Below are 26,978 nucleotides of genomic sequence, written 5' to 3'. Positions count from 1 at the left end.
ACAGCCCGTAGAAACAGTATGTAGAAACATCCTACAATCCCACATTTTCCTCTTCCTTCTCCCCCAACCTACCATGAAACGAGGGTACTCCTCAGCACCCAGATCTGGGCTCTCTTTCCTTCTCCCTCATTACTGTCTCACTAGGTAATCTCATCATGGAAGGAATTGTGGGGGCATCAGTGAAAAAACAGCTTCAGAGAAATCTAAGCAGGCTGCTAGATACAGATTCAGAACCTCTGCAGCTATTTTTCTTCTGTACTTTAAACAAACAATTTTTTGAGCAGGACTTTCCGAACGCAATTAACGTCCCAAATGTATATTCACCAATAAGCTAAATAAAAAAAAAAAAATCTGGATGCCACTGAAAAGTTGGAAGAAAATCAAAAGGTAAATGGTTTTTAATTCTAAATAATATTTTCACTATAGTTTTCTAGTTTCTCCATAAAAACAATGTTCTGCGAAGAAAATCAGGCAACTGTGAATCAGGGTGACCTAGTAAACCTGATTATGGCATATTATACATAAGATAAACTCCATATTCAGATATGCATGATCAGTAGAACAATAAACTGCCTATTTATAATCATTGGAGTAGACTGTTTAAAGGATACGTGGCATATTTGGAGCGACCAGATATTGAGAAGACTGACGAACTGTTGCAGGCAGATTCAGAGTAAAAGGTAAGCAAAGCAAAGCGAGATGTAAAAGTTTGCACACTGGACTTAAGCCACAGGATCAACTTATAACCACTGTGCATACGGGGAGGAGGTGGGAGGGGCTTTCTCCGGAAGGAGGCAGGGCGGCCGAGGGGCGGAGGCCTGCAGGGCTCAGGTCCTGCGCACCGTGAGCGAAGCCTTCTGACGGCTGGTCTGCAGCCTGGCGAGAGCGGAGCCGGCTGCCCCAAGTCTCCTCGCGCAGCCCCGGGGCCGCAAGCAGGAGAGACGACTGCACGAGCCTGCAGCTGCTCGGACTCCAGAGGCAGATGGGACTGCTCTTCTCTTTTCTCTAAAAACTGCGGATTCCACTAAGCTTCACTTACGTGGCAAGTTAACAGCCTCTGTTTCCTCTTTTATTAAAAATCCTGTTAAGGATGAACTGGGGACGGCGTTACCTTCCCACACTGTCTTCAAAATGCCAAAACTGCCGAGGGGCAGACGATGACCGGGGTCCGGGGTCCCACCATAGAAGGCCAGTCACCTCGGTGGCACTCTCTCCAGAGGACACGCTGTCATTCCCGCGCGGACCCTCTGCAGCCGCCGCCGCCGTCCGCCCGGGCTCGGGGCAGGGACCCCGCCCCAGGCCTCGGCAGAGGCCTGAAGGAAACGCGGCCCCGGCTCTGCTCCCGCCCCGCCCGGCGCGCCGCTCCAGCAGGGGCCCCTGCCCTCCTCGCTGCCTCGGGGCCGCGCTCCCCGGACTCCGCCCGCTCGCCCGCCCGGAACCCTCACCCCGCAGCGGAGCGCCCAGCCGCGCGCCCACTCACCTCCCTTACGCCGCAACTGGCCCTGTGCTCACGAGGCCGCGTGGGCCGAGGGCTTGGCGCTCGGGATTCGGCCCAGGGGGCGGAGCCTGGGCGGGGATGGACCCGGCGTCTGGATTCAGAGCGCGGATTGGCTGCGGGGCCGGCCGGGATCGCGGACTGGATGGAACTGGGGGCGGGTTGCGGCAGGAGGCGGGGAAAGGTGCCAGGATGATGAAAGTAAGGGGACGGGATGAAGGTGGATGTTTGGATATGGCCTCGGGGCGCCATTGACTATGAGAATGTCCGCTATCCAGGACTGGACAGGGCTGGTGGAGGTGCTGGCCACTTAAACCGGTTAGGGCGGCGGAATGCAGGCGGACCTGGGTCAGGGGGCGGGGCGGGGCGTGGCTTCGGCTATGGCCGGGGATTGAGTATGAAATTCAGGCTCAAGGCTCTAATTGAATGTGTGTGACTGATCGGGTTGATGTAGATTATAGGACAAGGATTGGTTTGGAAGAAGGCAAGCTTTGGGGCCACAGAGTTTAGGCAAAGGGGGGGTTGTAGTTCGAATGTTGGAAGGTGCCGGACAGAGGGCAAGGCCACAGAGAGTGTGCAAAAGGGTTTGTAGTTGTATTTATCGCCTATGTTGGGGGTGAGAAAAAAAGCAGAGGAACTTTATATGCCTGAACCGTTAAATGAGTTTGATCAGAGAACTGAAAACAAAACGGGATGTGAAGCTGAAGGAGGGAAACAAGTGAGACATTAAAACTGAGGGATAAAAATCAGCTAAGAGAAAAAGGAAAACCATGAATTATTCCTTTGGGGAGAGCGGGGTTACCGAAAGGATAGCTTGCGTTAAGAAGCGAGTTTCGTAAATGGATTTTCTTCCTCTCCTGTTTTAAGAAGATGAGAGGATAGATGGAGTGGGAATGGCAGTAGCATTGTTAGTCTGGTTTAGAACAAAGAACAAAGATAACCTTTGGTTGAGGGAATATACTCTTCAACTAAGCACAAGGAGGTTCGGAAGAGGTTAAGTGAATGGAGAAATTATTGCGCACGATAGAGAATCTGCCCCTAGATTATGAGCTATTTCGAGTGGCATTCATTTGTCAGTATTCTCCTGGCCAAAGCCCACCAGGAACACACCCGTAGTCAGAAAGTTGGGTTTATCACTCATTGCAAACAGGGAGAACACACTTTGGGGAACCATGGGTCATTTTCAATAACAGCGTTAGAAATCTCTTCTTATACGATCTGGGCTTGTATTAGATGATTTGAGGGGAGGGTTCAAGGAAATGGAGATTCGTTCTGTTTTGGGTGCTGTCAGGAAGTGGAGGTAATTATAAGATTGGGTATCTTAATACATCTTATGTAGGAGAAGGGAAGGAAATTGCAAGGCTGTATCTGTGTTTGGTAAAAAAAAGCACCAGTTTTACTTGTTGGGAGAGGAGAAAGTTTGGTATTTTTGTAGTTTGCATAGTGATCTTGTTTTTATCTGGAGAAGATTATTAAGTGATCTCGCCTGTTGTCTCACTTCATGATCACACAGCGACTTTGATGGCGGTATTCTGTCGGATTGTTATGTTTTACTGGGGAACTCCATGTCTAGTTCTTAACCACACTGAAGCCTTAAGGGTAAGTGTCAGATCAGTTTCCAATGCCAGGTGCTTCTTTTATTTCTCTCACATTTAACAAATATGAATGCAGGACATAGGTGCTGAGGCTACTCAGGAAAATGAGTCAGAAAAAGTGTTAGTCTTAAACCTTACATAGGGAGAAACAGACAACAGGTGGATAAATATATACAATGGCTTCAGAGGGTCATCAGTGTTATGAAGAAGCAATGAGGGGTGGACACAGCAGATAGTTTAAATGGAATGGTCAGGAAAGGCTTTTTTTGAGGAGGTGACACTTGAACCTAGAAGTGAATGATGAAGAGGCTACCTTGCAAAAAGTGATTCTAGAAAGGAAGACATCTGTTGAAAAGGTCCCAACGTGGGAACAAACTTGGCAAGTTCAAGGAGTGAGAGAGACGCCAGTGTGTCTAATAGTGATTCAGGGCAAAGTGCTTCCAGCTTAGGGTGGAGAGAAAGGCAGATGCCAGATCATGCAGAGCCTTGAAGACCTCAGAAAGGGGTATGATTTTATTCTGAAGCAGCCACTTAAAAATCTTAAGCAGAGGAATAGTGTAATCTTAATTACATTTTTTTAAAGATCCTCTAGCCGCTTGGAGAAGGGACTTGTGGGTAGGCAAGTGTAGAAGCAGGAAGATCTGTTAGGAGGTTTTTAGAGTGAGAGATGATGTTCCCTGAGACTAGGGTGGTGGCAGAGGAGAGAAAGAGGGCTTAGGAGGTCCACATCCGTTATGCCGACAGTCACTCATTTCCTCTGTTTCAGCACTCCACCATCAACTATGCCTGATTTCTCCTAAGTCAGACTCTCTGCTTGCCCTCTTCAGAGTACAAACTGCTAATCTGTTGCTGAGGTGAGGGGCGACAAATTGGTGGGGATGTGCAGACCAGGGTGGTAGTCTTGGGATGTAGTGGTTTCTTAGACAGGCCTTTAAATGGTCCTCCGGTTTTTAGTCCTGAGCTTTTGGAGAGTTGTGTGTGGGGGACAACATCTGGTTGCTTTTTTTGGCTTTCTTCATGCCTGTCTAGGATTCAGCGTGTTTGAGTCTACCGTCAGCTATTCCCTGCCCATCTGCTTTATAACTTCGACCATTTAGTTACCACTGTCCTTCCCCTTGTTTTTGTTCTCGTGGGTTTATGGCTCACAAGAATCGCCTTACTGCTGTTTTAGTGGGGCTTGTAGAGAGAAAATGTAAATGTGTTTGATTTCCCATCTCTTGTTGTCGCTGTCAATAACAATCTCTGCCATACAAGAATTTAGTTAGGAAAGTTTTATTACTCATACAGTTTGCAAACTGGAGAGACGTGATCTCAGTAGCAAATCGCAAGTATGCTCCGGGAGAACAAAGGAAAGGGGACTGCCTTTATGGAAAAAGTTCCCGCCCAGGTTACCAGTTTCCACTCACATCTATTTATGCAAATGAGGGATTCAAGCCAGATCCACTGATACAAATCAGGGATGCAAGCCTGCTTAATCCTGATTGGTTGGCACAGGTCACAGTTTCATTGGTTAGGTCCACATGGCTGTTCTGCACTTTGTAAATTCAGGAACTTCAGCGGAGACTAGCTTAAGAGTGCATTCTGTGTTTTTTCTGAGAACAGGGTACCTGACTTCATCCAGTCCCATCATGGCTGTTTGACTCCATTTTGGTTTGAGGTCCCTGTTCACCACACAGAGTCCATCTTGTTCTCAGGTGTCTTTTTGTTTTTGAAACAGCACATAAAACATTGACCAACTTAAACTAGTTTTGCTTCCTTAAAACAATTTTTTGAAGAATCTAACCTTGCTCAATAACAGGGATAGCACTACGCATGTATCAGGTGTGAACCCATAGCGCAGGATGACCCTGGAACCAAGAATCTTCAGAAATGTTGCCACCTGAGCACTTGATGAAGCGAGATGGCCTTCAGTAAGGAAAATCTGGCTTCCAGCAGCCCAAGCAGCCTGATTATGGACTAATCCGAGACTAGCCAATCAGCTTACATGGCCCCAGCTGCAGCTTAGTAGCCCCTAACTCCTTAAATTTCACCCTGAACCTTGGATTGGAGAGGAAGATTTGAGGCTTTGCCTCCTAGCTCCTTGCTGGTTGACCTCGCAATAAAGCTCTTTGTTTTCTCAAAAGTTAGCCTCATGGTGTTGGCTTCTATATGTGTCTGGTAGTGAGCCCTTGCTTGGTTGGAATTTCATTTTATTCCACATTGTTATTAGTTTATATGCTTGTTCATTAAATGTTGGAATGACCAAATGCTGGGCATTTGAATCCTGTGTTCAGATATCAAGCTTTGTCTCACTCATTATACTCATGTTGGTGTTAAAAAAAGAAGTATAAGTGACTCCCTGGAATTATCAGTAGATGTATTTTCCTTATACCTTCTGCTCATTTGCTTTCTGAATAAAAACACAATATCTCCCTTATGTAGATAAAGCCTTTTCCATTGCCTCACATAGAGGACTGAAAATATTCTGAAGTAGAGTAGACAGAGAGCAGTATAGCATAGTGGATAAACCAGACTGTCTGGTTCAAATGCCAGCTCTGCCGTTTCCTAGCTGTGTAAACTTGGGCAAGTTACTTCACTTCTCTGTGCTTTGATTTCCTCATCTGTGAAATGTGGATAATAGAACCTTATTTATAGTGCTATTTTGAGGATTAAATGATTTAATCGACCTGAAAAAACTTAGAACAGTGCATGTTTCTTAATAAGTTCTGTGACATTGTTCCCTGAGAGGAAGGGAAAGAGAATCTTTAGGATTGGGCTGCTAGTTATTCCACAATATTTAGTTTTCTCTTCGCCTATAGTAATAGAACCCTCACATTTCAGCAGAGTATGTGGGTGCTTGGTGTAAAGACTGCATTTCCAGCTCCTGTTGTAGCTGAGTTGGCCATAAGACTAAATTCTGGCCAGTGGGATATAAGTGGAAACTGTATGTGCTTCTTCCAGGAAAAGTCTTAAAGGGGTAGTATGCCCTCCTTACTCTCTTGGTTTGTGGTTTCCCTGACAGTTTGAGTGCAGACATGATGGCTGCAGCCCTCTTGGATGACCTGGTGGAATCCTCAAGTTGAAGATGGTAGAGCAATAGGATGGGAGAGAAGGAGCCTTAGCCCTGACGTCATGGAGCCACCACTCCAGCTCCAGACCTACTATATTTACATGAGAGGGAAATGAGCTTCAATTTTGTTTCACTCTTTTATATGGACATTCTGATATGCAATCATAGTATGGCTGTGATGGTTTACTCACTCTTCTAGTTTGCTCCCCAAAGGCATCCCACTTTACTTTTACATGGGCCTTCCAGGTGACACCAGAGGAGTGGCAGGGAGGAGAAGCGATGCCTCATTATCTGGAAATGCTTCTCAAAAGGCATGTGTCCCTTCTAGGTAGTAAGAGTGAGGCAGGCAGAACTACCTTCTTCCTTTCTCTCATAATCCTAGAGCAGTTCTAAGGAAAACCTTCCCTAGGAAAAAAGACAAATCAGATGGATTTGTAAGTTCCTAAAGGCTTGTCCACCTTACATTCCTGCTATGAAGTGTTCTTGAAACTTGCTGAGAGTAGCTCATAAGCGTTCTCACACACACATACACAAACAGTTGACTATGTTAACTATGTGAGGTGATGGATGTGTTAATTATCTTGATCTTGTAACCATTCTACAATGTATATATCAAGTCACTGCATTGTATAATTTAAGTATATACAGTTATACTTGTCAAAAAAGAGTTATGTTCAGTTTTCAGTGTCACCTAGCTATTTTAAACGCAATATTTTGTGTGTATATGTAATATTCAGTAAATTAATGCTTTCCAGAGAGATAGTAATAGTTGTACAAACACAAGTTGAAATATATCAAAAACTGTAATAGAAAGTGTATTTTTTTTTAAGATTTTTTTTTCCTTTTTTCTCCCCAAAGCACACCAGTACATAGTTGTATATTCTTCGTTGTGGGCCCTTCTAGCTGTGGCGTGTGGGATGCTGCCTCAGCATGGTTTGATGAGCAGTGCCATGTCCACGCCCAGGATTCGAACCAACGAAACACTGGGCCGCCTGCAGCGGAGCGCGTGGACCCAACCACTCGGCCACGGGGCCAGCCCCTAGAAAGTGTATTTTATCTGCAGAAAGAGCTGCTCAGGGTAACCTGTGTCTGTTTGTTTGTCTCTCTGCCTGTCTCTCTATCCACACACACATTTGGCAGGATTTATAACATTAACTCTTAGCATTGGTTACTCGAGCTGATCAGAAAGTCTTCACAGTCTTTGAACAACTTTTGAAAAGAGAAAATGAATTTTGACTTTACAAATCAGTTTGGTAGGAAAAAATTCATCCAAAACCTGAGGTCCATATGTAAGAAATAATAAAAATAAAAATTGTTCTTAGTGAAAACTTGGGCAAGTACTGTGCCCTTCAAGACATGGACTAGGTATGTGGCTTCTGGCTAATAGTGTTAGAGAATGCTGCGCCATAGGTAAATATCAGGGCATTAGAACTTGGTAGAAATTGTTCTTCTCGGGAATGTGCCATGTTTCCTTTCTCAGTCTGACTTCGGCTCTGGAATTCCTGGTTCACCCCTTCATGATGGAGCTCTTAAGCTTTCAGACGCCTCTCTCTTGCAGGCTATCTGTAGGTTCTCAGCTCCTGGAGAATTTCTATGGGGACTACCTTTTGCTCCCCCAGTTTGTCATAGTGTGCAGTGTCCTTTTGGCGCTGCTGTTCCAAAGCCGTACCACATGCTTTATGCTAGGTAGATCCGCAGAGCTAAAAGAGTTTCAGTATAATGTTGAACGGGAATGGTGTGAATAGACATCTTTGCTTTGTTCCTGAGTTAGGGGCAGATCATTTAGTTTTTCATCATTAAGTATTATCTTAGCTGTAGGTTTTTTGTAGATGCATTTTAGCAGCTTGAAGTAGTTCAGTTTTATTCCTAGTTTGCTGAGAGTTTTATCATAAATAGATGTCATATTTTGTCAAGAGTTTTCTGCCTTTATTTATATAATTAAGTGATTTTTCTTCTTCAGGATTTTAGTATGGTGAATTGCATTAATTGATTTTGAACTAGCCTTGCATTCATAGAATAAACCCGACTTGATTGAGGTGCAATATTTTTATACATTACTGGATTCAACTTGCTAATATTTTATTGAGGATTTTTGCATATATGTTCTTGAAGGATAATGATCTGTAGCTTTTTTTTATGCTGTTTTTCCCCCCCATTTAATTGTGGTATCAGGATAATGCTGCCCTTGTAGAATTAATTGGGAAATGTTCCCTGTTCTATTTTCTGTAAGAAATTGTGTTGAATTGATGTTATTTCTTCTTTAAATTCTTGGTAAAATTCATCAGTCAGTAGGTACCTTCAGGATCTGGAGAATTGTTTTCCAGAATTTTTCAAAATGGATTTATTGAGGTATAAGTGACATGCAAAGAATTGTATACATTTTATGTGTACAATTTGATGAATTGGGACTTATGCAAACACCCATGATATCGTCACCGTAATCAATGTAATAGACATATCCATTTCCCTAATTCTGTCTCCATTTTTGGTGGTAAGAACACCAAATATGAGTTCTACTCTCTTAACACATTTTGAGGTACACGATACCATATTTTTAAAAACAAGCTTCTGTCACATATCAATATTTTGCTCAATGACAGACCACATATACAATGATGGTCCGATAATTTATAATGGAGCTGAAAAATTCCTATCATCTAGTGACATCGTAGCCTTTGTAACATCATACAACAACACATTCCTCATGTTTGTGGTGATGCTGGTGTAAACAAACCTACTGTGCTGCCAATTGTATAAAAGCATATTACATACAATTATGTACAGTACATAATTTTATAATGATAATAAATGACTATGTTACTGACTTATGTATTTGCTATACTATATTTTAAATCATCATTTTAGAGTGTACTCTTTCCACTTATAAGAAAAAATTTTACTGTAAAACAATATGTTGTGTTCTGCTGACAGCAGCCTCATAACTCTCGCATTTACCATGTCTCTTGATTCCATCCTGTTCTCTTTTGCTTGATTTAATCTCGTGTTGTTTTGCTCATCATGGCCTGTAGACATACAAAATCCACTGCAAATGTTATCAGTAAGAGGTCATGTTGAGGGCTTGACCTGGAATGACATTAAAAGTGATTAAGGGCTATGGAGGTTGAAAATCAGTGATGGTTATTGCTCACTGAGCAAGCATCTCCCATTCTGCCATAGCTATGATCTTGAAGAACAAGAACAACGCGATGGAAGCCGTTAACGAATCTGCTTCATTGAACATAAGGAGACTAACAAAAATGCAAGAAGGGCCTGTATCAGACATGAGGAAACTTCTAAGGATCTGGATTGAAGACCAGACACAGAAGCACATCCCTCTCAGGACCATGATGATCATAGCCAAAGCAAAAAGTTTGTTTGCAGTATTGAAATAAAAGGCTGGACCCAACTATGATATTGAATTCACTGCTAGCTCCAGGTGGTTTAAGCCGTTCAAGAATTGTTATTCTTTATATAGTGTGAAAGTGAGTGGTGAGTCTGTGAGCGCTGATGTGAAGGCAGCTGAAACAGTTTTTGAAATTCTAGATAAGTTGATTGTGGAGGAAAACTCCTTACCAGAGCAAATATTCAATATGTTAAAACATGCCTGTTCTGGAAATGGATGCCTGAAAGGACTTTCATCCATTAGGAGGCCAAGTCAATGCCAAATTTTAAGGCATTTAAGGGCTGAATAACAGTTTTGTTCAGGGGCAATGCTGCAGGCTACAAATTGAAACCCTTTGTGATCTGGCACAGTGAGAAATCCTAGGCCTTCAAGCATATTAATAAGCACACACTGCCAGTGTACTACAGGATCAATAAGAAGCCATAGATGACCCGGCTTCTCCTCCAAGGTGTCCTCCTGAATTGCTATGCCAGTGAAATGGAGAAGTACTGTTTGGAGAATAACATATCTTTCAAGATTTTGGTCATTGTTCATAATGCTCCTAGACATCCTCATTTTATTGGTGGTCTTCGTTCCAATATGAAAGTGGTGTTTCTCCCTCCAAATACCACCTCTTTGATTTAATCAATGAATTAAGAAGTTATAGTAACTTTTAAGGTCTACTACCTGATGAGGACCTTTGCCCAGCCTATTGTTGCAACTGAGGAAGACACTGAGAAGAGTTGATGCAATTCTGGGAGGATTACAACACCTATGACTGCATCAAGAACCTCGCTGTGGCTTGGGGTGATGTCACCAAGGAATGTATGAATGGTGTCTGGAAGAAGACACTCAAGATGTTTTTTCATGACTTCAAAGGATTTACCAAGGATGAGGAGGTTGCAAAAGTCAACATACACTTACTTTTAAAGTAATAATTGATAGGTAAGGACTAACTCTTTCCATTTTAATTGTTTTCTGACTGTCTTGTAGTTCTTTTGTTTCTTTCTTCCTCTCTTGGTGTCTTCCTTTGTGATTTGTTGATTTTTTTTAGTGGTATGCTTTGATTCCTTTGTTTTTATCTTTTATGTATCTACTACAGGTTTTTTCTTTGTGGTTACCATGAGATTTGTATAAATCATCTTATATTTGTAACAGTCTATTTTGAGCTGATAACAAGTTAACTTTAATCGCATATAAAAACTCCACACTTTTACATCAGCCCCCGACACATTTTATGCTACTCATGTTACTCTGTATGTCTTTTTAAATTATCTATTAACAAATTAGTGCTACTATAGTTATTTTTAATAACTTTGTCTTTGAACTTTTATACTAGAGTTAAAATTGATTTACACACCACCATTACAGTATTAGAGTATTCTGAATTTGACTATATGTTTATCTTTATCAGTAAGATTTTTACTTTCATATGTTTCTATTTTGTTAGTTAGCATTCTTTTGTTTCAACTTGTAGAAGTCCCTGTAGCACTTCTTGTAAGGTAAGTCTTGTGGTGAGGAACTCCCTCAGCTTTTGTTTGTCTGGGAGTATCTTTACCTCTCCTTCATTTCTGGAAGCCAGTTTTGCTGGGCATAGTATTCTTGATTGGCATATTTTTCTTTCAGCACTGGAGGTTTCTGTTGAAAAATCTACTGATAGCCTTATGGGGATTTCCTTGTATGTAACAAGTCACTTTTCCCTTGCTGCATTCAAATTTCTCTTTTTGTCTTTGAATTTTGAGCATTTGACTATAATGTTTCTTGGGGTAATCTTCTATCATTGATCTTGCTTGGGGTCCTTTGAGTTTTTTGAATATGGATGTCCATGTTCTTTTCAAGATTTGGGGAATTTTCAGCCATTATTTCTTTAAATAAGCTTTCTGCTCTTCTCTTTCTCTCTCCTCCTTCTAGGACTCTCATAATGAATCTATTTCTTTGCTTGGTGATATCCCATAGGTCCCATATGCTTTTCTTTTCTTTTTCTTTTTGTTTCTCTAAATGGCTAATTTCAAATGACCTGTCTTCAAGGTCATTGATTCCTTCTTCTGAATGATTGAGTCTGCTATTGAGACTCTCTATGGAATTCTTCAGTTTAGTTATTGTATTCTTCAGCTCCAGAATTTCCGTTTTGTTCTTTTTTATGGTTTCTTTTTCAATACTCTCTTTTGGTTGATATATTGTTTTCCTGATAGTTTTTAGTTGCCTATGTGTTCTCTTGTAGCTCACTGAGCTTCTTTAAGATGTTTATTTTGAATTCTTTTCAGGCAATCATAGTAAGCCATTTCTTTAGGGTCAGTTACAGGAGATTTAGTTTGTTCCTTTGATTGTGTTATATTTCCTTGCTTCTTCATATTCCTCATAGCCTTGTGTTGGTATCTATGCATCTGAAGAAGAATTCACCATTTCTAGTCTTTACAGACTGGTTTTGGCAGGGAAAGATATTCACCAACCAGCCTGGCTAGAGATTCTTGGAGTGTCTCAAACATTTTCTGTGGATGTATACTCTCTAGTAGTCTTCCCCCACTTTCTAGGGGGGAAGTTTCAGGGTTATGCATCTTTCAATTTCATAGAGTCTTGTTGGCTGCTGTAAGCTGGCTTCCCTCTTCCCTAGAGTAGTGCTCTGATAGGCTGGTATATTGGATACACACTTCAGTCCTCCCCCTCTATCCTGTGGGAGAAGTCTCAAGATTGTGCTTCTCCTGATCTCACAGAGCCATGCAGGCTACCATAAACCTCCTCCTTCTCCTTTTCCCCAGGTTAGTGTCCTGAAATGCTGAGTCCTTGGGTGCAAGCTCCACTTCTCTCTCCCCCTTCTGAAGGAGGTTCTGGATTGTGTGTCTTCTCCCTCTCCCAGAGTCATGCCAGCTGTTGAGACCCCCTGCTTCTTTTCCCTAGGGCAGTATGCTGAATGTATACTGTATGTATGCACTGAAATGGTAGGAGGCTGGGTGCAAGCTCTACTTCTCTCTCTTCTGAAAGGTAAGTCTCAGAGTTGTGCACTTTCTCTCAATCCAGTAGAGCTGTGCAGACTGCTGAGAGCTCCTGCCCCTTTTCTTTGTTTTCAGCTGCTCCTAGGCATCCTAACTATGCTGGTTGTGTCAGTGCTCTGAGTGAGAGGAGACAGAAGTAGGTGTTTTGGGCAGCACCCTGAAAGGTTAGGACTGTTGGATGTGTGCTTCACTCATTCTTTGTCCCCAGGGGAGAAATTGTGGGCCGAGTGGATTTCTCTAGGTGCTGAGCTGTTTCAGCTGAAGCGAGGGATTGACACGAGCACAGTGGAACTTCTCTTATTACCCATTTCAAAGAGGTTTCTCTCAGTTTGGTGCTTACTTTGGGTGTTGCAAATTCTAAACTGGATTCTGGAGGTCTCATAAAGGTATTTTGGCCAAAATAACACTGTTTTATTGGTATTTGTGTTGAGGGATGAGGGCTGGGACTTCATCCACTACCTTGCTGATGTCAATTCAGAGTTTATTTTACTGAAAATTAAATTTCCTTAGAAGTTATAGGACAATTCAGGTCACCTATTTCACCTTGTGTGAGTTTTGGTAGTTTGTGCTTTTTGAGAAATTGGTCCATTTCATCTAAGTCATTGAAATTATGCATGTACAGTGGTAATAAGGTTGATTTTTAGTTTATTAGTATGCCAAATATTTTAAAATTTCTCAAATTTCTATGCTTGTGTTTATTTCTCAGTGAATACGTTTTTACTTGTCTAGTTTATTCTTGACCTTGGACTTGTGTAGGGCCCTTTCACTGAGGGAGTTCTGCTATTTTGTCCGGATCCAAGTTTTTAGTGTGTTCCCTCCCTCTAAATCAAGGGAGCTTATATTTCCTTTCTCTAGACCTATAGAAGGAAAAGTAATAACCTGTCAGTTAAACAAGAGAAGACATACTTCTCTAGGTTGAAAAGAATTTTGACACAGGAACATCATAATGGTCAGCAAACGTAGGCCCTGACACGTGGTAGCCTCGGCAGACTGAAAGTGTGTCACTTCGAATTGCCCTTTTCCTGTGATTGTAGCACTCGGTGACTCATCTCAGATCTACTGTATCAGAAAGTCAGGAAAGGGTGGGATCCAGGGAAACTTTATGCTTAATAAATTGATTTTAACGCACAGCTGGATTGAACACCACTGGTGAAAGCAACATGCCTGCCTAGAGAGAGAGCTTTATTTTGTTCCTGGAAATAGGATTTGGAATCCGGTATAGACTCGTGCTACCAAGCTAGAAAAGAAGTTACTTAATTTTACTTAGTTTCGATTTTCCTATTATTAAATGGTTAATGAAGAAACCACTACTTGGTTTGAAAACAGAGTTATTCTTTTCTACCATGAAGTTTCTTCAAGTAACAAAAATGTATTTTATTTACTCCTTTGTTGCAGTGCAGCTTGGAAAAGAAAACACAAATCATATCTACATCTAAACACTCCATCTAAGACACTGTGGGTCTCACCTGGTCTCCTGTGAAGTTACAGTTCAAGTGAAGAAATACTGCTTAGCCACATGTACTCAACTGTGGAAGGAAGCATTCTCCGTGTCATGAGAGGGAAGGGGGTTCAATGGAGTGAAATGTCCCAACGCAATCTGGAAAAGCAGATTTATTAATATGGATTTAATGGCATTAGCTGCTTCCCTGCTTTTCTCTCATGATGCGGTATTTTGAAACACTGCATAATATTTTCTCAATCCTAACATATACAATCGAATCCATATGTCCCTTACAGATGTAAGCAACCTAAGGCAGATGCACAGAACTTTGACCAATGTTTCTATAAAGCAAGGAGCTGCAAACTATGGCTTGTGGGTACCATCTGTTTTTGAAAATAAAGTTATATTGCAGCACATCTATGCCCATCCATTTATGTTTTGTCTATGACTGCTTTTGCAGTCAACATAGCAGAGTTGAGCAGCCGAGACAGACTATATGGCCCATAAGACGATGAATAGTTACTATCTGGTCTTTTATAGAAACTCAGGCAACTATTGCTATGAAGCTAAAACCTTATTTTTCGGTGCAAACTGAAAAAAAACCCCATCAGAAATAAAAAAGCCTAGTGAAGCGTATTTTATTTCCATATTTTAATTTATTATTAAGTAAACAATTCTTAATTGCTTTAAGAAACACCAACGATTTACCCAGGACTTTTGGCAACTAGGATGAAGTCTACATATGCTGTGTAGTACCAAGAGCATTATTTTATTCGTCAAAAAAATAGTCGAAAAGATCCATATTCTCTGGGGAAAATCAGTAAGCTTTCAAGTATGACTGTTGAGAACTGGGAAAGATGGCCTAAGCTTTAGGATTATAAACAATCTAATAATTAAGTAGTTCAGTTTCCTAACGCATTATCCGTCATCATTCAAAGTCAATCTTTGTGAATTATACATTACTACAAATACAAAACGCGTAATTATCGTGTTACAATGTTTAGTCCAGTGTCAATTATTTAAAGTTCTAAAGTATCCCATTAAAGTTATAATCTGGTGAATTTAGCAAAGAGAGAAAGTTTCCTTATATAGCCCATTTGTTTATGACCCAACTCCTACTCATGCTAATGGTTTCTTCCATCTTCCTATGGAAATTCTGTAGAGATTCTAGATCGCTATATAAGATGATTGGCTTTAGCTTGGAACCCATCAGTGCAGATTGTCCATTCCCAGTGCTCAGGAATCACATCACTGCTCAGACTGTACAGTCTTGGTACAATGGAAAATTATACAGCATCTTCACTAAGCAGAAGCTAGGATGGTTCTTCCTGACATTGGACTCCATTGTACACTTGACCAAACTGATGCTCAACTATGTTCCAAGACTTTTACCTAAGGCTTTGTTCTTTATCCATTTGTCTACCAGTGGTCATCTGGAAGAATAAGCTTCTCCTGAGAGGAATCAGCTCATGATAGCTCCTATGTTGGTACAGAGGTAAAATCCTTGTAACACAATTAACAATATTGTTAGAAGGTGGACATGACTTCAATTATAGCACCACATGTCTTTGCAAGTTTTTTGTGTTATAAAAATTCAAGACCTAATATTAAGTGTAGTGACATTTTTCCAAATTCTACAAGTTTGAGTTATGCCTTGGGTAAGAGTGACCAGGAGAGCTCTATTCTTTAGGTCTTTAGCTTATGACACATCTCCTTCTTGGTTGTGCCATCCTCTTCTGGAGATTCTGTATCTCATTATGAAGTTGTCTGCTCTCATTTTGGAATCCTTCGTTTAGTAGTCGGGCCTGTTCCTACAAAGAGACAAATGGAGATAGAATAAAGTGTAGCATTAAGTAAATCTCTAATTTTATCTAGTTTCCACATTCATAGATTTTTTTAGTATTGAATTTCTTCTTGAAATTTATTCTATCCCTAGTTTTCATTGTACTTTCTCTTGGGCAGCCTAGCTCTATGATTACTTTTCCTAAATCTCTTTTAGCTAAGAGAAATTTTTGGCTTAGACCTCCTGATATATTGATGAACCTAATTACTGGTCTTGATCTTTTCTCCCATTAATTTTATACAAACTTTGTGAGCAAGCTTAATCATATGTTTGGTTCCAAATCTTATCTATGCATTAAAAACCTGTTATACACACATACACACATACATACATAATACAGAAATAAAGAATTCTCAAAATCTAATGGTTATGTGAGTCTTAGATAAGGGAATTTGATCTAAGTCTCCACAGCTTGGTGGCAGGTGTAGCAGAATATAGAGAAGGAAATCAGGGCCACAGACTGGCATATGGAATTTCTGCACATAATTCCCAACTCAACACAAACTGGGAGCAGGGCCTAGAAAACAGGTAGGAGTGACAGACTGTCACGTAGATGTGAGAGTCAAGGCTTCCTTCTGATCACAAAGGTTCTCTTAGAGCTAAAGTAATACCAGGTGTCACGTAAAAGCAAAATCACTGTGGATCCCACTAAGTGGTGAAGACAGTTCAGACATCTTACCAAGCTGCGTAGCTCTATAAAAGTTATTTGATCTTTTCTGAACCTCTGTTTCTTCTCTTAAGTGATAGGGACATAGCAGTTCTTGCTTCAGGTAGTAGTAAGCAAGAGATACAGCTAAGACATTTTTATAATGCCAAGCAGACAATAGCTACCATTGATTGAAGGATACACTGATAAAGGACTGGATGTGACAAAGCTGCAAATAAAATCTTCTAATAACCAGACATAGGCAGGGGACAGGCCAGGCAGGCAGACAGAATTGAAAAGTACAAATGGCCAGCAAAGTCCTTCTTCTGGGCTTCATGTTCCCACCGCCACTCTAAGATGTGATCAGGGAGGGTGGAGGGAAACCCAGAAACCTAAAGGCGATATAATCAAATACCTCAAGTTTAAGAGCGAGAGTCCTCTCCTGCTCTGCCAGCAGCTGGGCCCTATCTCTCTCCATCTTCTCAGTCAATTGTTTCACGTGTTCCTGATAACTCTTTTCTTTCTGTTCCATCATCTGCTGATTCTTCTTTTGCATTTCCTCCAACATTTTTGCCGCAGCCTGTGCAGATTCAGCTTTCACACGTTCCACTGTCAAGAGGAAAAGGAAGAAGAAGAATTTATGTGGGTGACCATGTTGCTTCTTTCTTCCTTGTACACTCACCTGTCATTGCTGCTACTGACTGTATATGCCCTACTCAGAAATGACTTCTGCAAGGGAGAGGCATCTTTGCTCATCTTGCTGTAGTTTAAAGATCCCAGCCAAATTATTAAAACTTTTAAGAACTTTTGAGGTTATCTAGTCTCTTGACCCACTCCTCACCTTCAATCTCCTTTTCCTTTTCTGTGAGAGTCTGGTCTGTCTGTAGAATTGCATCAATAATAGACTCCTTGGACCTCAAGTATGTCTGAAGAGTCTCTTCAGCCTAGGACCCAGAAAAGAGAGAGTTAGTAACAGGAAATGACTGTGGGCACTTATTCCTATTTGCCCACCATCTTTTCCTCTAGAAATTGCTCCTTTTGGCCCTGGTGTGCCTGGTGGTCAAGATTTCCTGTCACAGGGGTGGAAACATGCTCCAGAATGGCCAATCATGGCACCCTACTAAGGAGAATCCTTTATAAGAGATTGATATAGATATAGATAAAGATTCTTTGTTCTTTAGACCGAGGGCCCTAATTTTGGAGCTGTTGGTGCTGTGGTTCCCTATGGGGTGAGCTTGTTGGCAAATGAAGCCATTAGGGAGAAAGCAGATCAGAGAAAAGGAGGTGGAGGGACAGAAGTGTGGGGTTGAGGGGAGCAACAGAGAGACAGATGATTACATTATTTGAAATCTTGGATCTAGTGCTGCTTAAAGCCAGTTTGAAGCCTAAACTGATGAATTACCATTTTTGTTTAAGTGACCATCATTGAGTTTCTGTCCCTTACAACATGAAGATCCAGCTGTAATAGTGGATTACAGTAACAACCTGGTGATTAATCTGAGAATCCAATTTATAACTCAATTTTTAATAGAATGCACTCTCTTGGATGGGCACATAGGATATATCTGGTATAACAGGCTCCCTGTATATGTTTATTGAATGAAAGCATGAATGCTGTTAGCCCTGTAATTGCACACAGATCACACTGGTGTTTCAGGGAGGCATGTCAACAGCTTCCAAGAATCAACCAATAAATCTTGATTACCTGTATTCCCTTCCTGGGTTCCTGAAGGTACTTTTCCTTCAGCTCTTGTGTCTTCTGGATGAGGAGACGATACCCTCCTGGTTTGGAATAAATCCCCTGCTTCACGTCCTCTTCTAGAGGACTGAAAAGATCCCTAAGTAAAGCTGAGCAACGATCTGATGATGCTTTCATGTTCTGTTTACAGAAGTCATCCCGCTTTTTTTCTAGCTGGTTCTTTAATGTAAAAATAGGAAGTGAAAAGAATAGGGAAAAGATGTTAGTTTGACCTCAGAATTTCTGGAAAGGCTCCTCCAAAAAACGCATCTATGACCCCTAGGCAAACTTACAGGCACCTCAGCAGGACCATACCCTTCTTCCTGATCCTGACTTTCTACTGAAGTCCCTTTCTCCTTGGAGATGAAGTTCAGAGCAGAGATTACTAGCTTTATGCCACACCTTTGGAGATAAACTTCTGCTTTGCTAATTGGACCAATGACTGCCTATGGAATAAAGGTGGCTCAGCCTAAGCCTGCTTGAGATAACTAAGACTACAATTTTCTTTGCTTTCGGCTAGAATATCAAATCAATCTGATAATAGTGGGCATGTAATTTGGTTAGAAGCTCTGATTGTTACTTATATCCATTTCATTAAATTATAGGGAAGATGATTAGTTTATTCATGAGACAAAAAATGTTTTAAAACTTTGTTATGATAAAATTGGTTCTTTTTATTATGATACTAACACAGCGGTTGTCACCATTTTAATGTCTAGTAAGAATTGCTTCTCTAAAAATAAATGTCCATTTCATTTTCTCATAATACTTTGCCTTTGGAGACCCTATCCATATAAACTTGAGAAAAAAATTACCGCCAATTCCTTTTGAAATAAATGGTCTTCATCTTTGAAAGAACTCTTGATGAAGATTTCAATGGCCTCTTTCTCACTGGCCCTGTGCAGGTCCAGCAGCTCCTGGAGGGTTTCCGTGGGCAGCTTCACCTTCTGGGTCATCTGCTGATCGTAGTGGGCAATGGCCTTTTGCACTGCAGCCGCATTCTCAATCTGGGCCAAGGCCAGGACTGCGTTCTCCATGCAGGGCAGATCCCCACTGCTGATGGCATCGAGATAGGTCAGCACCAGGTTCTCTAGACCTACAAATGGAAAACAAATGATGATGTTTGTTGTAGGTGGGGTGAGAAAATGTTCTATTGTGTGTAATTCTGATGATGTCTATTAACACTCATTTGCCTGACAGCACCAGTGTCCTCAGCATCACCCAGAAGCTTAATAGAAATGCAGACTCTCAGCCTCTCCCCCAGATCCAATTGAATTAGCTCTTTCCTTTTGACAAGATCCTCGGGTGATATGTATGCACATCAAAGGTTGAGAACCTCTGTTCTAGATAGCAGAGGCCTGTGTTTATTGAATATATCCACTTTATCCCCAAGCACCATTGGGACGGGAACTGTACCTCCTTCATTTATGTCTATATGATTAGCCCTGGTCCGTGGTAAGCATTTGACCAATATTTGTGGAGCAATTCAAAAGGAGTCTCCCATTTTGTTTATTCTAGCAGAGCATTGTCCAAGAGAACTTTCTGTGATGATGGAAGTGTTGCATATGTACTGTCTAGTATGGTAGCCACTAACCACATGTAGGTATGAGCCTTGAAATATAGCTGTGTGATCAGAATTTTAAGTTTTCTTTAATTAATTTACACTTCCATTTAGATAGCCACAATTTCCTGTTGGCTACCGTATTGCAGGTCCAGTTCACTAGGGCAATTTTAAGCAATAGAGCTTTTTTCTTTTGCCTTTCCTATCTTTTCTCACCCAAGAAATTTGACTAATAACGTCTATTAGACACGTTGTCGTCATCTAGAATTTAACACGATAATAGCAGTAGATTTGCATTTTTCAGAGCTGAAACTAGATAGACGTTATTCTACCTTCCTTTATTCTTAGCCATGAGAGTAAAGACTGGGAAGAGGACTCACGGGATCCGTTGACCTTGATGCCTCCTGAAAGAGTTTTTGTTTTGGAATTGCTGAAGATGTAGGAACAGAAGGCTGCAGCTTGTTGCACAAATTCGGAGTCCAGCTCATCATCATGCAGTGTCTCAAGCTGGCCTAGCTTCTTCCGGTGAGTGGGCCGATCAAAGATAAAGCATTTCTTCTTTGGGAAGAACTTCCGGATACAGAGTCGGGGCAGATTAAAATTTTTATCTTTTTGACTGGTACCTGGAGGAAGATAAAAAAGGACTTTGCCTAATATAGGGGCTTGCAAACTTTGTAAACGGCCAAATAGTAAACATTTTAGGCTTTGCAGGCCAGCTCTCTTTTCCAAGTACTCGGTTCTGCTATTGTAGCATGAAAGAAGACAATAGACAATCTATAAACACATGGGCATAGCATTATTCCAATAAAACATTATTTAGAAAGACAGCTGGCAGGCTGGATTGTCCATCATTTGCCCATGGGCTATAGTTTACCAACTCCTGGACCTGTCCACTCTTCATGTTTTAATCTATTTTTTTTTCAAGTAAATGCCCATTCTACTCCATATTCTTTGGCTAATTTTAGCATCACAAGCCCTAAGCAGGGAGTTAAAATCAATCTGATCATAGCACAGGGAAAGGTGAAAGGAAAAGAAACTTCTTAGAACAGGGAGAAGATAACTTAAAATCAAATCTGTTAATTCAGATATTAAGAAAGCATTAATTCTTCGTAATAGCCAACTGAGAAGAAATAGAAAACTATAAATATGAGAAAACTGTAAATAGAAAACGAAAAAGTGATAGTTTCTGTGCTTTGTCATTCCCATTTATCAATTCTAAGTCCTCTTTACCTTGCTTAAGCTTGAGTGAATTCTCCAGGTACTCGTCTGCTGTGATGGGTTCTCCATCTGCTTTCAAGTCTAGGGAGAAATCTCTCAGCGTCCACACAAAGTCTGGAAAGAAGCTCACAAAGTCACCTGAATCCTCACCCACATTATTATCAGATGTGGATTTTGCCCTGATTCGATCTGTCAGCTCTGTCACGTAGCTGAGTAACGGACTAAGGAAAACTGGCAGAAAAGAACAGTGTGCCCCATCCCCTGTTAGTTCCACACTTTCCAAAACCTTCATTTCATCTGTTCTTGACCCAGGTCTCAATTCTTCATTAGCACATGGGATCTTTCCCATGCCCTTGAATTATTTTTTGTTTTCTCTTTTTGTGCTTGATTCACCAGGATTCAGTCAGGCAGCTGGCTTTTTAAAAGCAGTTCTCCCTCTGATTTGGTGCTGTTCTGGACCACTAAAAGGATACTGCAGTTGGTCCATGGCCTGCTGGTTGATGGTTCCCATGCTGTTGTACACGAAGGTGCTGCTCAGGAGGACTGCCAGGGCAAAGATCCAGGAGTCATTCTGGTTGTCACCCTGGAAGTCAGAACACATTTGGGCCTGGAGTATGTTTCATTCTCATGGCACTTTCCAGATCAGTAGTAGTAAAAGTATGTTCATTTAATTAGAATGTTTTTTAAAAATAATGACCCAAAAGAGGAACCCTAATCTAAATGAAAATGATCATTAGTAAAGGACTCGGACTTTGAATAGTTTTCCGATTGGTATTTTTGGTTTACATTGATTTTTACTAGGCCCTCTTATGATCATTGATAGATAATTGCAAAAAAATAGTCAAGGTTGGTGGGCAGTCTAAGACCTTAAATATAATTTAATGTTAAAATTTTCTCTTATTTTTCATAGCAAAATTTTGACTTATCTAAGAGTAATAATACTTGTATTAATAATAATTAATTAATAATTGTAATTAATAATAGCTTTTTTTTTTGATGAGGAAGACTGTCTTTGAGCTAACATCTCTGCCAGTCTCCCTCTACTTTTGTATATGGGATGTCGCCACAGCATGGCTTGAAGGGCGATGTATAGGTCTGTGTCAGAGATCGGAACCTGCAAACCTGGGACTGCCAAGGCAGAGCACGCAAACTTAACCACTACGCAACCAGGCTGGCCCCCTTGTAGCTATTTTATTGAGCAATTATTATGCACCCAATACTTCCTATTACTTATCTTATTAAATATTTAAAACAATTCTATGGGGTGAATATAGATCTATTACATCCATTTCAGAGATCAGAAAGCTGACGTTAAAGAGGTCAAATAATTTGCAAAGGCCACTGAGTTAGGGACAGAGTTCAAATTTAAACACAAAGGTATGGAGCTTCAAAACCTAAATCTTTAACTAGAGTTCTGTGCAGGCTAAGACTCGTGATATTGATTTTATTTGTACTACATTTTGCATCTGGATTAACTGGCTTAGCTTATAGCTGTTCTTAATAATTAGAATGATGTCTTCTGACCACTATGCTCTTCTGCTAGGATTCTGCCTTATGAATATTTTCCTCACCCCTGGTTGCTAAACTTAGCCTCAGGACATGTAAACAGAAATGAAAATATATATCATGGTTAAGTACAGGCTCTTATTTACAGAAACATTAAATAGTGTAGAAAATATTCAGACATGAGGGGCTTATTAAAAAATTGAATCCTCAATCTTTACCTTCTCTACATCTCCCAGACCCTCAGTGTCAAGCAGAACTAAGACATGGTTTGGCTTCTTGGGATGAGGCACACACCACATCCAGATTCCTTTGGTGTGAGACTGCACTGTGGAGCCCAGAGAGAAGCCTGCAAAGGGCAGTGGAGACAAGACAGGGTGGAGTTTTAATAGCAGATGGATCTGGAAGTTGAGATAAAAGTTAACATAATAAATAGTTAACATAAGTTAGGAGAGAGAACTGAAACCTCAACCAATATTAAATCTTACTTACAATCAGAGAAATAGCAAAATCAGCCTATCTGATACTTGAAAAAATTCAATACTTTTTCATGATAAAAACCATCAACAAACTAGAAATAGAAGGAAATTACCTTAACAACATAACTATCAAAAACACAGAAAATAACAAGTGTTGGCAAGGATGTGGAGAAATTAGAAACCTTGTGCATTTCTGATGGAAATGTAAAATGATACAGTTGCTATGGGAAAATGGTATGGCAGTTTCTAAAAAAATTAAACATAGCATTACCATATGATCCAGCAATTCCACCTCTTGGGTATATACCCCAAAGAAGTGACAGCAGAGACTTGAACAGATATTTGTACACCCATGTTCTTAACAACATTATTCATAATAGCCAAAAGGTGGCAGCAACCCAAGTGTCTATCAATGGGTGAGTGAATAAACAAATTGGTATACACATACAATTATTCAGACTTACAAATGAAAGGCATTTTGACACATACTACAACATTGATGAACCTTGAAGACATTAAGGTTAGTGAAACAAGCCAATCACAAAAGGACAAATAATGTATGGTTCCTCTTATATGAGAGTCCTGGAGTAGTCAAATTCATTGAGACAGAATGTAGAATGGTGGTTGCCAGGGGCTGGGGAGATGGAAGAATGGGGAGTTATTGTTTAATAGGCCCAGAGTTTCTGTTGGGCAAGATGAAAACTTCTGGTGATGGAAGTGGTGATGGTTGCACAACAATGTGAATTTACTTAATGCCATAGAACTGTACACTTAAAAATGGTTACAGTGGTAAATTTTGTGTTATGTATATTTTACAACAGTAAAAAAAAAGAAGAGCCAATACAGATTTAAACATTTTTTTAAATCTTAAAGATCAGTGGAAACTTGCTGTTACTGCACGAACATTTTAGTAAATATCTTGTAGTTTATTATTATGTACATTAATTATTTTTACTACTGCCTTATTTCTTCTAGGAAAGGAACAATTCATGCTTATACAAGAGGAAACTAAGGCAAAGTAGGAAGAGAGAGAAGCTGACTCTTTCAGGTCATAGTGAAGATAAGAGCATAACTGGATTGAAAGTTAGCTTTCAATATTCCTCCTCATCTCCAACTTTCTCTCCTCACATCACTGTACTTGATGTTGGCATTGTATGTGGACAGAAGGGACTCGGCAGAGCTCTGCTGGTGCCACTCACCCTTTCTCTTCCCGGCCAGCTTGTTCATCAGGTAGGATTTGCCTGTGCGGTAGAGGCCCACGATAGCCACCACCACAACAGGCTGTGTAATGGCAGACAGGATCTTCAAAGCTTCCGGATTAGCCACTAGTTGTCCTTTAGTGTTCTCGATGAGGCACACTGGGCCTGGCATGTGGACCTCTGGGGCCATGTTCAGAGTGTTCCTATGTCTGCAAGGGAAGAGATGGGATGACAGAATTTCCGGTCTAAGTACGTCAAGAACTTTCACCAGTTTACTCTTCATTCAGAAAATGGAGTCATAAAATTCCCCAACGTAGCCAAAAGTTTTGTGTGCATTCGTGAGATAGATGAGGGGAGGCATCATTTTAGAAAGTTACTAAATTATTAACAGAGTAGTCCATTGAAAAAAATGTTGGTATGACAGTGACTTATCAACATTCAACCACTTTCACAATCAAGATTTTTTATTTAATTTAGCATGGAAAACTTTCCTTTTGGATTCTCTTTAAAAAATTTACACTAGATATTAAACAGAATAGAATAGGATTTAAAGAAATTTATTTTACATTTTGGCTATATGTTAGAGATCCAATATTGATTTATTTATTCATTAATTCTTAAAATCAATAAAGACTTACATGAATAAATGTTTCAATGTTTGGTGTATGCCCTTTGGAAAATTTCCAGATATTTTAAATGTGTGTGTGTGTGTTTCTGCTATTTATGCTCTTTTCACTGGAATGAGGGTCCACAGAACTCCTCACACTGCCATTCTGGAAGTGGAACCAGTATAACTTACTCTTGCAAATTTTATAAAACTATATGGCCATATGAAACATATGACTAGGGACCCTTACAGAGTTTTGGAATGGGCTCATGCAAGCAGCCCTGAAGCTTAATCTCCGCTAGTTTCACAGTCAATTAGGCTCCAACTAAGTGGGGGGGGGGGGTATGACTGCACACCTGCAAATACTGAATGTTGCTAAAAATCATGTGTGTTTGTTTGTGTGTGTGTAAGGGAACAAAAGACTAGGAAAGAAGCATGAAGAGATCAGGAGAGCTAGAGAGGAAGTTGTTCAAAGAAAGTATCTATAATTTCCAGCTCTACAATTGTAGGTTTTCTGGGATGGGGGAGAGGGAGGGGGAGGGAGAGGGAGACAGGGAGGAGGAGCTGAAATGAAAGAGGAGAGCTGTCAGACAAGTGATGAATGAAGCTAATTCTATGCTAAGGAATTCAGGGGAGAAGTTTTCAGAAGGCAGGATCAAAACTGCTTGAGAGCCCAGAGAGGTCAAGGTAAACAAAGATGTTGCCTTTAGTGATAAAGAGGAAATTTTTAGTGAGATGCTGGGGCCCAATTGTCTTTAACAGTGTGAGATGGCTGTTTACACTGCATCTCATGTAGTATTCTTTTCTTCTCATGAAAATCATACACGTGGCCCTTTCAATTTCTTAGCTGCAGTTGGATCAGTATTGAGCAAGTTCCTTCAAAGACAACGATAATTTAATTGTGTCCCCAGTCAACACAGACAGTATCAACACAGAAAAAGACAATCCTAATGCATTTCCAGCTCTCAGTTTAGCCCCATGTCTGCTGGTGCCTAATTCAACACAAGCACAATAGTGACATCTAGGGACGTGCTGCCATCTGATAGTGCCGGGATTTCATCTGCCCTCGTGTTCCACATCAGGCTCAGCTGCAGCCCATCTTGATGCTGGTCATTTTTTAGAAAACTAACTGACCCTTATAAACCCCTCCCCACCCCTGCCTCGAGCTTATCATGGGCTCCATTTCCCAGAGCAGAGCTCCTTTAGAGCTCCAGAGAAAGCTGCTTTGGTGAGAAAATAGAGTTCTTACCTGTTTTTCTCCTCAGTTTCTGTGGAGCAGTTACTTCTCCGTGTCTCACTGGATCGCTGGACTTATATTTCAACTGTCCAATGTTGTGGGGCTTTCCGGATTTCCTTTGGAGGCCAGACACTTAGAAGAAAGGAAACTTCTGTAATGGGTTTAGGAGAATATGAAACTGAAAGCACTGAGTACAGACCAGTGATTCAACAGAAAGAATTTCCGAAATTTGTGCTAGTAGGAGGGTACGTGAGTTTCACATGATTTCTCAACTAGAATCTTTATACGTATTTTTTGAAAGAGATCTTAGAGGTCATTTGCTGTTTTAAAAAGTGTCCATTAGATGTTTAAACATAGTAGAATGTATCTTAGGACTAGGGGTCAGTTTGAGAAGCCTAGGATGAGGAAGCATCATATTAATTTTTAGATCTAATTTCCTTTAATAATGGTCACTCTCAGAGTGGATCTGGTTCCTTATTTATATGTGCAGTAAGTGAGGAAAAGGACATGTCTTACACACTATATCATAAACACCCAGCACCTGGTACTTAATACCTAGTACACAGGTAGGAGGGGGCTCCAGGTATTGCACACATGTTCCAGGCTCAGTATTGACTTCTTCACATGGGTTGGATAACCTATATCTCATAACAAACATTTCCCCATGATTTTATAGAGACTGAGGCACAGAGAGATTTACTGTCTTCTCCAAAATCATAGGACCAAAAGTAATCTGAAGCGAATCACTCTTGATCCCAAACCCTCTTGTTAAGCCTCTTGCCTATATGTTCTGCCTTTCTATGTTTGCTGAGTGAATGGCAATAGCAGAAACGGCTTTATTTCTTGATCATTTTCCAAGAGCTAGATATGTTACAGGTCTAATTCAATCAGGACTACAAGTATGCAAAATAAGTGGCATTGTCTCTATTTTACCTTGAAAACGAGGCTGAGAGAGGGAGAACTAGAAATTGTGAGTGTTAATATAATAATCCCTA

General features: G+C 40.6%; 2 protein-coding genes across 11 annotated transcripts in view; both read right to left on the bottom strand.

The window, feature by feature from the left end:
- Nucleotides 1-1,781, bottom strand: part of KYAT3 (kynurenine aminotransferase 3) — a 54,397-nt gene extending 52,616 nt beyond the window's left edge. For 3 of the 10 annotated variants that reach the window (XM_070592449.1, XM_070592450.1, XM_070592442.1), the window contains exon 1: nucleotides 1,481-1,556. Coding sequence is in view for 1 of the 10 variants with exons in the window: in XM_070592440.1 (XP_070448541.1) it covers nucleotides 1,481-1,747 (267 nt within the window). In the remaining 9 variants the exon portion in view is untranslated. Of the gene's footprint in view, nucleotides 1-72; nucleotides 771-1,039; nucleotides 1,082-1,111; nucleotides 1,380-1,480 lie in introns of those variants that run through there. The other 7 variants (XM_070592440.1, XM_070592441.1, XM_070592448.1 and 4 more) reach the window with 7 other exon arrangements.
- A 12,807-nt stretch (nucleotides 1,782-14,588) lies between these two features.
- On the bottom strand, nucleotides 14,589-26,114 carry LOC103557163 (guanylate-binding protein 1). The gene is made up of 11 exons (XM_008529540.2): nucleotides 25,996-26,114; nucleotides 24,140-24,348; nucleotides 22,683-22,810; nucleotides 21,432-21,541; nucleotides 20,971-21,167; nucleotides 20,121-20,363; nucleotides 18,995-19,275; nucleotides 18,147-18,359; nucleotides 17,283-17,385; nucleotides 16,857-17,050; nucleotides 14,589-15,763 (listed from the first exon to the last, which is right to left on the bottom strand). The coding sequence occupies exons 2-11, from the start codon at nucleotides 24,327-24,329 to the stop codon at nucleotides 15,647-15,649; spliced, it is 1,776 nt and encodes a 591-aa protein (XP_008527762.1). The 5' UTR covers nucleotides 24,330-24,348; nucleotides 25,996-26,114; the 3' UTR covers nucleotides 14,589-15,646.
- Nucleotides 26,115-26,978: the final 864 nt, after the last annotated feature.

Source organism: Equus przewalskii, chromosome 24, assembly GCF_037783145.1.
Source record: "Equus przewalskii isolate Varuska chromosome 24, EquPr2, whole genome shotgun sequence".
NCBI classification, from domain to species: Eukaryota; Metazoa; Chordata; class Mammalia; order Perissodactyla; family Equidae; genus Equus; species Equus przewalskii.
Note: the sequence above shows the minus strand (reverse complement) of the source record. Positions and strands in the feature narration are given on the sequence as shown.